Consider the following 14619-nt stretch of genomic DNA (forward strand, 5'->3'; position numbering starts at 1 on the left):
GCTTTGAACCAGAGGTAGGCTGAACAAAGGCTGAGGAAAAATATATTCTAACCTGAACAAGGCTCAGGTATACTTAGTTGCAGACCACATGCAAGTTGTAAAAGATGAACCATTTAAATAAATAAATAAATATGAGCATCTTGCTGAAAGATGATACAGAATATCTGTACTCTGTAGATCTGATGGGAGACGAGGTAATGCAAACAAATGATGCTTACACAGCATCAGGGCTGCATTATGGCTGTATGGAAGGTTCTCTGTTTATGGATGTGACTGCTTTAAATTTTTTTGTTGTTGCTTAGCTGCTTTGTAGAAACTTGTCATATGACAATTGCTTCAGAACAGATTAGCCTTCCTAGAAGGTGGGCTAGGAGGCATGGTGTCTTAAGTGGTCCAGGATCTAAGATATAAGTGTAGTGCATGACTTCAGTTGTGTTTCTAGCTGTCATGTAAATTACTGTGACTTTGAACAATTACTAGGATTTATTTTCCTAATGTTTGCTGTAACTTGCAAAACTGGGGAAAATGACTTGTGCCTCTCATGGTGTGTTAATGAATGAAAGGAATTAAAACCTTATGAGGGATATAGTTGATGTGGTTTTGCAAACAGAAAGGGTAAATTAAATCCTTTGCAGAAGCAGATTGTATCTTCAGAGGACTCTTTCAAAGTCTTTGTCTTTCTTGACCTTTTTTCCACATAAAAGGAATAATGTATCTATACTAATAACCTTTTACATCTGCATTTTTTCAATTAAGACAACAGAAATGGGTGAAAGAAATTGTAGGAAACCAAGAAATTTCACATTCAATTTGGAGAAACTTGTGCCAATTTCGACTTTCAGAGTTAAGTAACAATTGAGAAATTGAATTGAAGATTTGTGCTAGCATTAGTGATGGGCTGTTAATGTGGTAGGTCTGATGTAAGACATTGGGGCTATTAACATCCATTTTAAATTGCTGATTCCTTATATCAGCAATAAACTTCATGTTAACAGCTCTGTTTTTATGCACCTTAAATACAGTTAAAACTGAGTTCAGCCCAGGTCATGCAATCTGGACAATTTTTTTCTTGAAGATTCTTGCAAACCTCAGCCTTTTGGTGTCTTGGCAAATCAGAATTAATGTAACTTACAGCCATGTGGTGGCACTTGTGTTGAGGCCTAGTGGGACACGCGCTTCCAGTTATACAAAGGATTTGTATGTGATATTCCATCCAGAAAGATGCAGAAGTATTTTTTTTCTTGAACGCTAGCAGGATCGTTTTCTCTTTACTCTTTATACAAGGGACTTTACCAATCAAGTGCTGTAAAACTCCTACTGTTTTCTGAAAAATCTTTGCTGTACTGGAGGCTTTCTTCTTTCTTGTCTGGGACATAATTTAAGTGTTTGTTAGATATTTTGCTCAGTGTTTTGATACTCTCCAACTAGACAAATGGACTGAAAAACCAGCTTTTGGAACTCCATTAGAAGAGCATCTCAAGCGCAGTGGTCGTGAAATTGCAGTCCCTATTGAAGCCTGTGTAATGATGCTTTTGGAAACGGGAATGAGAGAGGAGGTAGGTAATACCATATCACATGCTATGAAGGACAGGAAAAAAGAGCTCAAACTCATGGACTGGTGTCTGTACTTTTTAACAAGTTGCTTAAGTAATTTTGTTCATTAGTGTAGATGATAAATCTTTTGCAACAGAATAATGTTCAGCACTATTTGAAGTATCTTTGAGATGAATGCACCTAGAATGAAAAATTAGGAATGAGCCAAGGGTGAGAGGGAACTAAAACATTGTAAGATGGCAGTGACCCATTAAGAGCCAGCTAGGTCATAACAGCGTAAGGTGAAGATGCCAAACTTAAAACTGTTCTGAAAGAGGCTGTCCTAAAACTTCTACTGTTTCATGCTTGTACTAACATGTTGTTACCAGTCAAATAAATTTTATTTTTATTCTGCAGGGCTTATTCAGAATTGCTGCTGGAGCCTCCAAGTTAAAAAAGCTGAAAGCTGCCTTGGACTGTTCAACTTCCCAGCTTGACGAATTTTATTCTGATCCCCATGCTGTTGCAGGTATTGTGAATGTTCTGAATCAAAACCAGGTATAAATTGATACAACGCAAGTTACGCTGTTCATTTAACTGTTGACTTGCTGCAGTGTAAGGTGTTGATCTCTGCAGATAAACTATGAATGAAAATAAATTGAAAGTTCACTTCATTGCACAATTTAACACAGGTAAGGAAGGTAGGCATGCTCATCACACTTGATGTATTCATGTCTGCATGACAGAGCGGTGTTTAAAATTCAGGTGATCATAGTAATCCAAATATCATATTTCCTCTCATGACAAGAGTGTTAAGGTGTTCAGGGGAGATTAGAGCCATATGTAGACCTTTAATAAGTTCTTTGCTCTGAAGAGATGATTCATAATTTTATAGCACATGTTTCTGTCAAATTACAGTAATTACTGGAAGACCTTTTGTATTGAGTATTGAGCAGATATACTGTGGAAGTGTCAGGTCTTCCCACTGTTTCATTAGAACTTGGGTCCTATTACATAGATAAAATTACAAATCTGAGGACAGAATTTTAAATCCAGACTGAAAGCATTGGCTAAGAAGCTAGCATGTTTCTGGTCTACATTGCAGGTGCCTTGAAATCCTATTTGCGAGAGTTGCCAGAACCTTTAATGACCTACAGTCTGTATGAAGAATGGACACAAGCTGCAAAGTAAGCATACTAAAAATAGTTACATAGGAAAACATTCTACATATTTTTATCAATTTGATTCTTCACATATGAATTCAAAAGAAAAGACTAAGCTCACACAGTTTACTTTCTTATTTCTGCTCTAACAGTTAAGTATTTTGTGTAACAAATTATTTTAAATTTTGTGGTTTGGCTTAATACTAATTGCACAAAAATGTGGTGAAATATCTATTTTATGTTTAAATGTAAGGGCTGCTTCAGACTATTGGCTGCATAGTTTTGATGCTTAAGAAGTTTTCTTTGTTGCAGGTAGAGATAATTCAGGGATTTGATTAGCAGGTTACTGAATTACTGAATACAAACCAGTGCATTTATTTGGCATAAACAGAAGGTTATACAGTCATCTCTTTGTTCACTGCAGAAACAACAATTTTTTGATCTGAAAGTAAGATGTAACAGAAATTTTTTTTCCTTTCAGTATTCAGGACCAGGATAAGAAGCTACAAGAGTTATGGAGAATTTGTAACAGATTACCTAAGCATTATCATGCTAATTTCAGGTATGTATGAACATCTGTTGACTTGCAGCACAGCTGCTTTGATGCTAGGGTACTATGTTTCAAAGCTGATCAACCAAAACTCTAATCCAGGGTTTTTTTTCTTGGCCAAATTCAGTTAGGTTTATAAAAGGACATCCTGTTTTATTAAGTAGTTGGTGTGCATTGGTGGTGGTAGACTCTTTCAGTCAAGTTAATTCACTATTGACTGTAATGAAATACTGATGCATAGAACCCTTCTACTTAAGGGTCATGCTGTTGGCAATAGTACCTGGCTTTTCACCAGCTGTGCTCTTCGTTGTATTTTCCAGTCTTAGAAATCACCTGGATGTATCTTATACATGTTATTTTTCCTTTCATTTTGCCTTTTGGGAATGAATCGGAACAAAATCGACTCTGGTGACGCCTAGAAGTGTGGAAGTTCCATTACAGGAACGTAAATCTAAATGTTTTTTCTGAAAATATAATAGTTCTGTAGTTCCATTTTGCTAAGGTGGGAGATGCTTTCCTTTCTACCCAGTTCAACTTTTATGATTCTTGAGTAGAAACTTAGTAGCCAGCTACCAAGCAAAGAAGGCTGTTCATCTTATTTCTGTTTTGTTGGGAGCTGTCTTTACGAGTTCTTGAATTTTTACTTAGTTGCTTTCAACGAGGAATGCTCTTAGTTCCTGCTGTTTAATTATTTCTTTCCTTTTTGTAGGTATTTAATCAAATTTTTAGCAAAGCTTGCACAGAACAGCGATATTAACAAAATGACACCCAGCAATGTCGCAATAGTCTTGGGCCCCAACTTGTTATGGGCAAAGAATGAAGGGTAAGTTGTTTTAGGAAAGCTGCAAAACAGAACTTCCACAAAGCAGCAGAATTTCTTGTTGTATTGTTTTAAATCATGTAGACTGTTTGCCTAAAAAATATTTCAAATGTTCTTTCAACCTGTGCCTCAAGATCCTTTTAGGCGTGCATCTTTTTAGGAGTGTTCTCAAATGCTGTGAATGTTACTGAATAGTCTAGATTTCATCAAAGTGTGAAGTTGCTCTTTATGTGGTGCTTAAGAGTCCTGATACATCATGCTTAGCATAATTTGTCATTTAGGTAATATGAATTTTTATTTTTTTCTTACTTTGATAGAACTCTGTATAAAGTGTTCTACAAATTTCTTCTGCAGATCCCTTGCTGAAATGGCAGCAGCAACTTCAGTCCATGTGGTAGCAGTTATTGAGCCAATTATTCAGCATGCAGACTGGTTCTTCCCTGGAGGTAAATTCTTGCCATAGTTAAAACAATTTTGTATTTGTGATAACCCTATGCAGGTAAACCTCCAATAGCTTTTTGCAGTGATGCACCATTTTGTATATATAAGTCTTAGGATGCGTTCTGTCTGCCTCTCTTTCAGATCAAGATTTCAATGTGTCTGGGGCATTTGTTGCAATTCCTGCTGTTAATTCAAATCACTTGTCATACACTGGGAATGAATATGAATCTGGGACACTGGAACGGAAGAGGCCTGTTAGTATGACTGTAATGGAAGGGGATTTATTGAAGAAGGAAAGGTATGTTACATTCTTGGGTTAGGTTTCAATTATTAGCCCGCTCCTGAGAACTGGACTACTGAGGAGGCGGTAATCAGATACACTTTTATTGGTCTCAGGAGGAGAATTTCATGGAAACTATAGGTAACAATAGTGATTTATTTCCCCCCCCTATGTTGTTGCAGCCTGAGGAAGGTTCAAAGGTAAGGTACTGGTATTTGCTTCCAGTTACACTCTATGCATGATAAAAAACAAGCAGATAATTACTGCTTCCAGTTAACCATTTTCCTATTACAGATTTGGGGGGTCTAAAATCCACTGACACAGAAGTGTATATAGTAGCATCTATCAGTATCTAACTTCAGATATTCCATGGCTTCTTTTTCAAAGCCCATAAGATGAGGTGGTGTTACCTGGTGCCTTCATGATAAGACTTCTGAGTTGATGATGGTACAGTATACCACAGCAAACAGTAGAATGCTAAAAAATAAAAATAAAACATGCTGTTTTCCCATATAACATGTAGTGTAACGTTCATTTATTATCACTCATATCATGAATATTGAAGTGATGTGCTGTTTTGTTTTTAGCTGTTTATGCAAATGTTACATTGTTACCTGAATGTTAACTATAGCTAGCCACATGCAAATTTATCAGCACTGACAGAGGAAGAAGAAAATCAATTCAAGATCACTGTCTTTAATACAACAAGAATAAAATTATATTCTAGAATGCATTTGCTGTATGCATTGTAAAATCTGTTAGAATTTTAGTCCGTTTATCCATAGTTCTCCTTTAAAGACAAATCATAGCATATATTCAGTGGCTTTTTTGTCTGTCTTGAAATCTGTACTGTAACTTAGTGCGTAATAGAAACAAAATTCATGTGGCAAAATACATTCAGTGAGGAGATACTCTGGTATGTAAGAAGATGTGTGTATTTACATGTCAAATTACTGAGTGGTTTGACCTCATTGTCATCAATGTCTGTCTTCAAACGTAATTGAGTAGTTTGTTCCACTTATGTTTAGCTTACCCCTCTGTGTGGATAAGCCAAATAGTGTTGCATGTCTTAACATTAATGGTGTTATATGCAGAAAGTTGAAGCTTTCTTTGTTGCTGCTTTGCATGCTAAGCAACAGGGGTTGCATTTGTCTTTGTGGGTTATAACAGCTAATTGTCCTGTTGCTTAAGTTACCTGGTGTTGGCTGGTGTGGTGTGTTTACTCTCTCTTCTTTCTGTAGCTTTGGTGTCAAGGTTATGGACTTCCAAGCGAATCCTCGGAGATGTGGCACTATAAATAGAAAGCACACATCCCCAGCTTTCCAGCCACCACTTCCACCCACGGAGGCTGGCGTGTTGGCTCAGTCTGGAGCGGAGCAGCACTCACAAGTTTCTGTGGCTGAAACAAGCCCAGTGGGTGCTGGTTTTGCTCTCTCTGCTGGCACAGCAGAACAGTTACAAAGTCAAGGAAATGAAGATGTCAGGTAAGAGGCATGGCTTCTGCTGGCAGTGGCTTAGCAGGCTGCTTCAGCAGCAAACTGATGCATCGACTGTATCTGTCTCACAAGGCACCTCTTCTAACTGGAAGGCATGTTGTCATGTGTGAAGCCTTTTCAGAGGTGGGCAGAAGCACTATGCAGGAGCTCTCTTGCCATGCATATTGTTCCAGAATTGACCTTCTAAAATAAGAGAATTCTTGGGGGGGGGGGGGGGGGGAATTATGATGCAAAATACTAAAAAAGACTGTACTTCTACTACCCATGTTGACCTTTCCAAGTTATACTCTAGGGGTGTCCACGTAGTATGACTGTCAGTTTGCTGCTGAAAGAACAAAACCTACCATTGGCAATACTGGAAACCTGTTGGTCTTGTTTGTTGTTTCTTGTACACGTTATCTGGATGTGTCTCTTTTTTTTGTCCGTAGCAAGTGTTAGTGATGACCAGACTTGCTTGCTAGAAAACTGGAAGTCAATTTATCATACTTCAATATTAGTTTCTTTAGGACAAGCATGTACACAGACTTTTTTGCTACTTAATTACTATTGAAACTTTGTACAATCATGTCCCCACTATTAGTACACATGGACTCCAAGACTAATGGCAGTAGCCTTGACTCTTCTTTTCACGTATGGTGAAAGCAGCACTTTGCTTTCAATATTTTGTGGTCTGAGAGGTATAAGGCCTGTAGCACTCTCCAGACATCAACTTCTTGCATAGCATCTTATGGTGAAACACCACCATGGGGTTCGATGCAGCATTGACTCTTTTGCATATAGCTTTTGTTCTCACTTGACATTTTTACAAAAACAACTTCTCATTCGGAAATCCCCCGCAGACTAATATTTCCTCCACAGAGGTCTTTTGTGGCATAGGCAGCTAAAACAAAACCTTGAGAGTAGTGTCCAAAAGATGCATTTAAAATCTGCACAAACTCTGTGTTCAAGTACTTGCAATTTATTAACAGCATCTGGAGAAATTAGGATTGTAATGTGCCCATAAAAGTGACTGAAAGGTGTTAGTCCTTTTGCGATGAGTAAGATGCTGCAAGAGACTATAAAGAGAGAGAAGTGAGTGAAGACTGCAAGCACATAGCAAGAGGAGGGGGCACTGCCTAGTACCACCTTGGCTGGTTCATACTCGAGTGCTGTGTTTCCCCCTAATTCTATTGTCTTCATAGCCAAAGGTCAGGAAGAGCTGAGTTGTCCTGACCTGAATCTCAAAGATTTGACAGGGGTTGCTCTCTCGGGACAAGTTCTGGACTCCCAGTAAGGTAAAAGCTTAATTCCAGGTAGGGCGGAGAGAAGACTTCAGCCAGTCAATGAAGGGAAAAGAACCACTACTCTCCCTACACCCAGCTCTTGCAGTCCTTGCGCCCTCCCTGGGGGCTTCCAAAGGCTCCAGGGACTTCAGCGGTGAGGACTACACCTGCCTTGCCCATATACTATATGGAGCAAGTTAGTTCATGTCCCTTGTGGTTTTTTGGGGTTTGTTTTTTTTTTTTGGCAGAGTTTCACAGGTTGTCATCCCTTGGTGCTTAGTAGCTAGGTCTACCAGATAACTGCCAGTGAATTGGATGTGATACTGTGACAGAATATTTTGAAAAGTCTAAGAGTTATAGGGGTAATAGGTATATTTGAATGAGGAAATTGGAGAAGTAATTTTATACGAACTCTCATGTTGGGAGTCTGGTTTTAAAGGGTCTGTAAATGCACTGAGGTGGCGTTAGCATGGAGACTGTACTCCTAGGTATCAGTAGTGCATTCAAACAGGTACTGTGACACTGCAGAACTACTTGGATTCCTGATTTAATTTTGGTAATTAATCATTTGTACCTAAAACCTGCTTGCCACTTGTTTGAAGAGTTGTAGCACTGTTCAGTCTGTCTGTAAATACTAGCCAGTGCAGAAGCTTTTCTGGAGCATTTGAGGGTCAGAACTGTAGCACAGTTCATAATGTAAACCTGAGCGGGTGCAGCTGATCTGGGCAAGGCGTTTTACAATCATCTAATTTAGGATTTTTAATTTTCAGTACCTCAAAATCTAAGGACAACACATCTTCAGCTACTCCTCCACCGGTGAGAAATGGCGCGCATGCAGGCGCTGTCCAGAACCAGTCAACAAGTAGCACTAATCAGCTTTCTGTTAATCAGCCACAGAATGCGGCAGGTCCCAGTCCCCATTCAATGAGGAGAGGTATGTTTTTCATTTGGTTTTCAAGCCACTAAGTTCTTATTCTTTTATGTACTGCAAAAATGCGTACTGAAATAACTTTATCAGTATCTCTTCCTTTATTGCAGACAACAGTTTAATTCGCTTGCATTTCCCTAAGGCCTAGCTAAATGCATCTTTGGACTTTTGGACTCTTTCATGAATGCTGATAGTAATGTTACCGATGCTGTTTAACAAAATCACTGAAAGACTATTGATTAGTAAACTCGTGTACACGTTTCTGTAGCTTCCTATTGATACCGCTTTTATTTGATAATACATCATTTTATTTTGATAATGTACCTGAGTATTCTTTTGCGCTACTAATTTCTTTCTTTCAGGAGTTTGGTTTCACAGGACACAACCATGAAATCTCACCTCTTCTCTTAACAGCTGTTAAAAAGCCTGCGCCAGCCCCTCCCAAGCCAGCCAACCCACCGCCAGGGCAGCCAGGAAGCCAAAGTTCTGCCCCAGCTGTTCAGCCACCTTCTGTCTCTCCAAAACCACCTGCTAGAAGTTCTTCTCCTCCTGCTCAACATGCAAACCAAGGAGCAGCCCAGACCTCCACTTCCCAGGTTTCTGCACCTCGGAGATATTCCAGCAGCCTTTCCCCAATACAAGCTCCCAGCCATCCACCACCACAGCCCCCAACACAGGCTACTCCTCCACTGCAACCCAAATCAAACAGTCAAGCATCTCCTCCTGCTGCACCCAGCAGTGAGCATGGACCAGAGCAGCCCTGTTACACTCCTCCGCAGACTCCAACACCACCCGATACACCCCCTCTAGGAAAACATAATACTAGTTCCCCATCGCCACAGCCATCTACTCAAGAAACCTCCCAGTCTCACTCTCCACCTCAGAGTGGTACACTGCCAAGGCCACGGCCAGTACCAAAACCCAGAAATAGACCTAGTGTTCCCCCTCCACCTCATCCTCCTTCTCAGCTGGCTGGAGATGGTATTATTGCAAATCCCACGCAAACATCTTCCAAAATAGTAACAGGTGAGTGGATTCTTTCATATTCGGTGTCTCCTCAGGGAGTGGAAATGAAGAAAATAATGCCTGTAACTGTAAATCTGTAGCTGGAAATTAATTTGGGGTGGGGGGGAGAGACACCTGGAAAGCACAAATAACAGTTAAAATACTAAATTGCTCATTTCCAGTTAAAATGCCCATCCACCTGTTCTGTGCATGAGGATTTGGGGCACTTCCTCTTCAGTGAAGGTTTTCAGTCCTGAGGCAGAAGGGTTTGGGGGAAGTGTAGATTAGGTTGCTTTATTTTTTTCCTGCTCTGGAAGCTGAACACTATTATAGCAACCAACTCTCTAGGGCTTTCTCCAGGCTCAGCATCATGGCATTCTCTATTATGCTTATACATCTGTTGCCAAAAAGCAAATATTTGGAAGAGGGAGAATATGTAGCCAAGGATAGTATATTTCAGCACATACAGAAGATAAGAAAGTGGTAAAAGTGGTCACTGATACATGTTCTAATAGACAAGATACTAACACAGTGAGTGTTTTACCTTATGAGAATCAAGTCTTCTGATGTGCTTTTAAGTTGGACATCCAGAAGCTGAAGAATCACATACACTAAACTGTCTATCTTAGGTCAATTTCTAGATAGATCTTCATATTTTAAATGCAGCCACTGCCTTCTGTTTTGAGACATTTGTGAAGTAAAGAGAAACTTTCTGTCTTCTCACAAGAACTTCATGAAGCCTGTAGTTACTGGTTTGATAGGGATAATGTTAATTTAAGTCTTGGGGAAAAAATTATAACTGCTGAGGACAGTCAAAGTAGTAGATCTTGAAATGTACTCCTACTGAGTCTCTGCTTATTATAGGAAATTCTGAAGGAAGGGATCATGAATGTAGGAGACTAATGCTTTTAAATCTACTTATATTTAATAATGGTTAAAACTTTCCAATGACACTGCAGCTTCTCTAGAATAAGACTAATGTATTGGAATGCAAAGTATAAATTCTGTTGCCTAACAGCTTTACCCCATGATGCCTTCACAGGTGGGGATGGTTACTGCGAATAAGGTTTGTACTTACCAGAAACATGCAATATAAGCTAAAATGCTCCTGCACAGCAATATTTTATTTGTAGCTTTATTTTGTATATGCGCTTTGGAATATGTGCTCTCTGTCAACTCTGTTACCTCATTACTACATATCATTATGTTTGTAAGAGATTTTAAAACCTATGCTGCTTAATTTTAATAGTCCTGTGAACACTGTTATTCCTTAAAACAAATTGTAAAAATAATTATTATGAAGTGAGTAACACTTCACACAAAGTCACCAGAACTACTAGTCCACAAGTCAAGTGTGAAGCAGTGACCCGTTTAAAACAGGTTTGTTCTCATCAGTGCAGGCAAATACTGAAACTTATGTTTTTTCCTACAGTTCAGGGTTTTATGGTTGTATTTTAATATAGCTTTCACTTTAGTTTTTCAGTTATTTTTAACTACTTGGAATTTATTTGGCCAAATACATGTTCATGTGACTAAACCCCTTTTCGGAAAAGCACCCAGCAGCATCTGCATTCTGGCATGTTTGCATTTGCATTCTGTCAGCTCCAGCCTCACTAATAGTACTGGTCTGTTCAATCGCAGCTGCCAGGTGACATATTAATAATCTTACTATTCATATGTAATGGGTAGGAGATGCTACCTTTTTAAGGTAACAACTGCATGACAGGCTGAAAAAATTGAGGCTGCATTCCTGAATTATCTCAAGATTTGACTGCTTACAGGAAAGATACCGAAATTGGTATTGGATTAAGTCGTCAAGCTGGAAGTACAGTTTTCTTAATTGAGAAACTAGCAGTAAATATGCTGCTTAAGCAACTAAAAGTAGCTTTGCTTTTTAAAATAACAGACTTTTCCATATTGTACTTCTGTTCTTTTTGTCAGTATCTTTAAAATACAAGAGCAATTTATTTCAAAACTGAATTCAGAAATAAGGCTGGGGTCTGGATCTTTACAGCACTTACAAATAAGTTAAGAATGGGAACTGTGCTGATGAGTCAAACTTCAAGGAAAGACTTAACCTTAATTTCTAAGTCGTGTTTCATAGGTTGACCATGTTTGTTTTCATGTTGGAATTTTTCTGCTTCTGAGGAAATTGCTTTAATAGCAGCAGACAAGCAGGGTTTGTTTTACCCCAATGGAACTGGAGAAATACTTGCCTTCTAAATAATACCCAGCTGGTATGCAGGAGGCTGCTTCGTTAGTGGGGGAATTGAAGTTACCCAAGGCAAGCATCTGCCATAAGGGAGTGATTGGCAGAACTGAGGCTGGATATGGACTGTGAATTACAACTTAGCGCTGACTACTTTTCAGCTAAGTTACAGGTATAACAGAGGTACACAACTGTCCTGTAGTCTGGGTAAATATAAAAAAATATTGAAATCCACAGTGTTGAAACAGTGTTAAAACTGGAGAGACTTAATATCGTTCCTTTCAAGTGCAAACCATAGCAAATTGGCCACTTAAGTTGTGTACAGTAAACAACAGTATGAAAGCTGCCATGCAGGAAAACGAGGCAAGGAAAGCTGATGATGAAGGATTCTCTAGCAAAACTGATAAAGGAACTTAGAAAATCTATTATGTTTTGCAAAAAAAACCCCCATTTGGGGAACAATTGAAGTGATACTCAGACTTACCCATAGCAGTACGCTCAGTACAGGATCATCCACCTTTCCAGACCTTTTTTTTTAAAGGATTAATATTTGTTCTGAATTAACACCACTGCATATTACATAAGAGTATCTGCTCTAACATTTACACGTGCACATATAAGCACTTATTATAGACTGACTTACCTAATTCACAATGTGAAATAGCTGGTTTTAATTTTAACCTTAAATAGTGGAGTGATGGAAGACAGATGGGAATAATGGAAGCCAAAATTAAGCTACCAGCAAACTTTGTTATATCAGAACAGGAATTCTGAATTGTTTTCAGGATACTGTTGCATTCCTTTGTCCATGTACTGGACTGTAGTAATGCCTCAAATTCTATTTATGGTATTAAAGTAATAAGCCCTAGAAAAGAATATTCTAATCAAAAATTTTATTAAATAATCTAGATGTTTGACCTGCATTCAGTAGGAACTGTATTGGAAAGTTCAATGGTAAGGAAAAGGCATATGATTGGCCAAAAATGTTGCTAATTCATAATCATGTGTGTGCTAATGCCCACTACTAACCTGTCACAAATAACACTGCTTGCTTGCATTATCATTAGCGTGGCATGCGAAAAGAATGGCTGTTTGATGCTCGCTCTTACATTAACGTACTAAAAGTATCGGAGATTAGAATGTTGTAAAGTTGTTCATGTTTTGACTGGCCAGTTTCACATTGTACTTTTTCCATGTACAGAAAATCCTATCTAGAAATCCACATGTTTTATACAAAGGTTCATTTTGTATTTGACGTAGCTGTACCATTGTTTGTCACAAATACTCCTTTCCTGTGTCACCTCACACTTTCAGTTACCTCCTTTTCTGATTCATCCTTCAATGTGCAGTCGTGGTAGGGAGAACTTTTGTGCCTGCATCTAAAGTTGAAGTACACCTTTTGAACCATACTTCAAATGAAAGTTCAAAGGAAACAGCAGGTACTGGTAGATATTAGGGAGAATGCAGTGTGTCTCTACTTTGTTCTGTGCTTATCTCTTCTGAGGTCAAGCTCAGCGTGGAACATTTTGAGTAAGAGAAAAATGCAAGAAGAATTTGGGAACTCACACGGTTGCAGTTTATTCTTTTATGTAATGTTGCTTCTGTTAATAGTAAAAATGACTTTAAAAAAAATCTAGAGTTTACATCAGCTGACTTTAAAAGTACTTACATTTTCATCTCTTGTAGAAACAGCAGTTATACAGTATAGTGGGGATAAAGGAGAGCTGCTGATGTTGTGAAACTTGGTTTCATGGATTGGGCACTTAATTTAAACACATGAATGTGAGGCTAAGTGAAAAGGTTTGGTTTTAAAGTAGCCACAGTAATTATTTCTTCATTGCCATCAAAGGTGTGTCAAACAGTGATGGTCTTGTAGGTGCCACAAGGCACTGTTCACTAGGTATAGCCCAGCAACCAGGACACTGACCTTCAAAATGAGAATGAGGGCTGGGAATAGAATCTATTTAAAAGATTCCCCCAGATGATGGTGTTTAACAAGTCATAGCAGTACTGATGGTTTGTTCTGTGCCTTTGGGATGACTTCATTTACCACTGGAATGCTATCTTAGCAGAATATGGTATTCCCCAAGACTGATACAAGACTGGGGAGAAAATTTATAGTTCACACCTCGCAAGAAAACATTAATAATCCTGGAATCATGTTTTTGGGAAAGTTGCAGCAATACAGATGTGAACACTTAACTGCTTAATCAGTGTCAGGCCATAATATGATGGAGTTCCAGCTACTATATTAACAGTATCACTGAATACAAACGTACTGCACTTTGCATAAGGCTGGCTGGCACTCCAGTAACGGGCTGAGAGAAAAGCAGGGGAGGCTGCGCTCCGACTTCAGTTCTGTGTCTGCTTTCACCTCTTCCATGTCATTTAGCTCAGAAACTGTCAACTTGAACATTTATAAAGTAACTTCTGGGCTAAATTTAAGACTTCATGCCTGAGACATGAGTCAAAGTCTTTATAGGATGCCTGTCTATGGCACCTATGTTTAAAAGCAAGGCATTTATTTGGATTCTTTATTGATTTAAGTGATCTAAATTATTTTCTGTTTGAAACAGCTGCTGGATTGCAGTAAGTGATGTCACAGCATATTATAAATTAGCTTTCCAAAATATTGACTTAGTGTTTTCAGTTACATTTTTTGAACTGTTACAGATTTTTCTGGTTGGCTAACTACCAGGGCAGTCAGTCACCAGAAACGCAACATTTTGAGGTCCTTCTTGGACACCTCGGCTTGAACAAAACTCTCCTCCCCTCAGAAGAGGCAAAGAACATGACGTTCCCTGTTATACACAGGAAAGAGGTTTAATCTGCATTTGGTTTAAATAATTTCTTCCTTTTCTTGTGACAGTGCCTCCTTTTGACACCATACATGTTCCTATTGCTTCTAAAAGTCATAGGTGGTGGTTACCTG

The 14619-nt window shown here is 38.7% G+C and overlaps 1 protein-coding gene across 9 annotated transcripts in view; it reads left to right on the top strand.

Moving 5' to 3' along the window:
• Positions 1–14619, top strand: part of ARHGAP17 (Rho GTPase activating protein 17) — a 48750-nt gene that overhangs the window by 32824 nt on the left and 1307 nt on the right. For 2 of the 9 annotated variants that reach the window (XM_041120092.1, XM_041120094.1), the window contains exons 10-21: positions 1429–1556; positions 1951–2062; positions 2639–2720; positions 3178–3258; positions 3956–4069; positions 4421–4512; positions 4649–4805; positions 6029–6271; positions 8316–8479; positions 8888–9499; positions 10521–10544; positions 12597–12641. In XM_041120092.1, coding sequence (XP_040976026.1) covers positions 1429–1556; positions 1951–2062; positions 2639–2720; positions 3178–3258; positions 3956–4069; positions 4421–4512; positions 4649–4805; positions 6029–6271; positions 8316–8479; positions 8888–9499; positions 10521–10543 — 1808 coding nt within the window. In that variant the 3' untranslated portion in view covers position 10544; positions 12597–12641. Of the gene's footprint in view, positions 1–1428; positions 1557–1950; positions 2063–2638; positions 2721–3177; positions 3259–3955; positions 4070–4420; positions 4513–4648; positions 4806–4969; positions 4988–5174; positions 6489–8315; positions 8480–8887; positions 9500–10520; positions 10545–12596; positions 12642–14619 lie in introns of those variants that run through there. The other 7 variants (XM_041120093.1, XM_041120091.1, XM_041120096.1 and 4 more) reach the window with 5 other exon arrangements.

This window comes from Aquila chrysaetos, chromosome 25 (assembly GCF_900496995.4).
Source record: "Aquila chrysaetos chrysaetos chromosome 25, bAquChr1.4, whole genome shotgun sequence".
NCBI lineage: Eukaryota > Metazoa > Chordata > Aves > Accipitriformes > Accipitridae > Aquila > Aquila chrysaetos.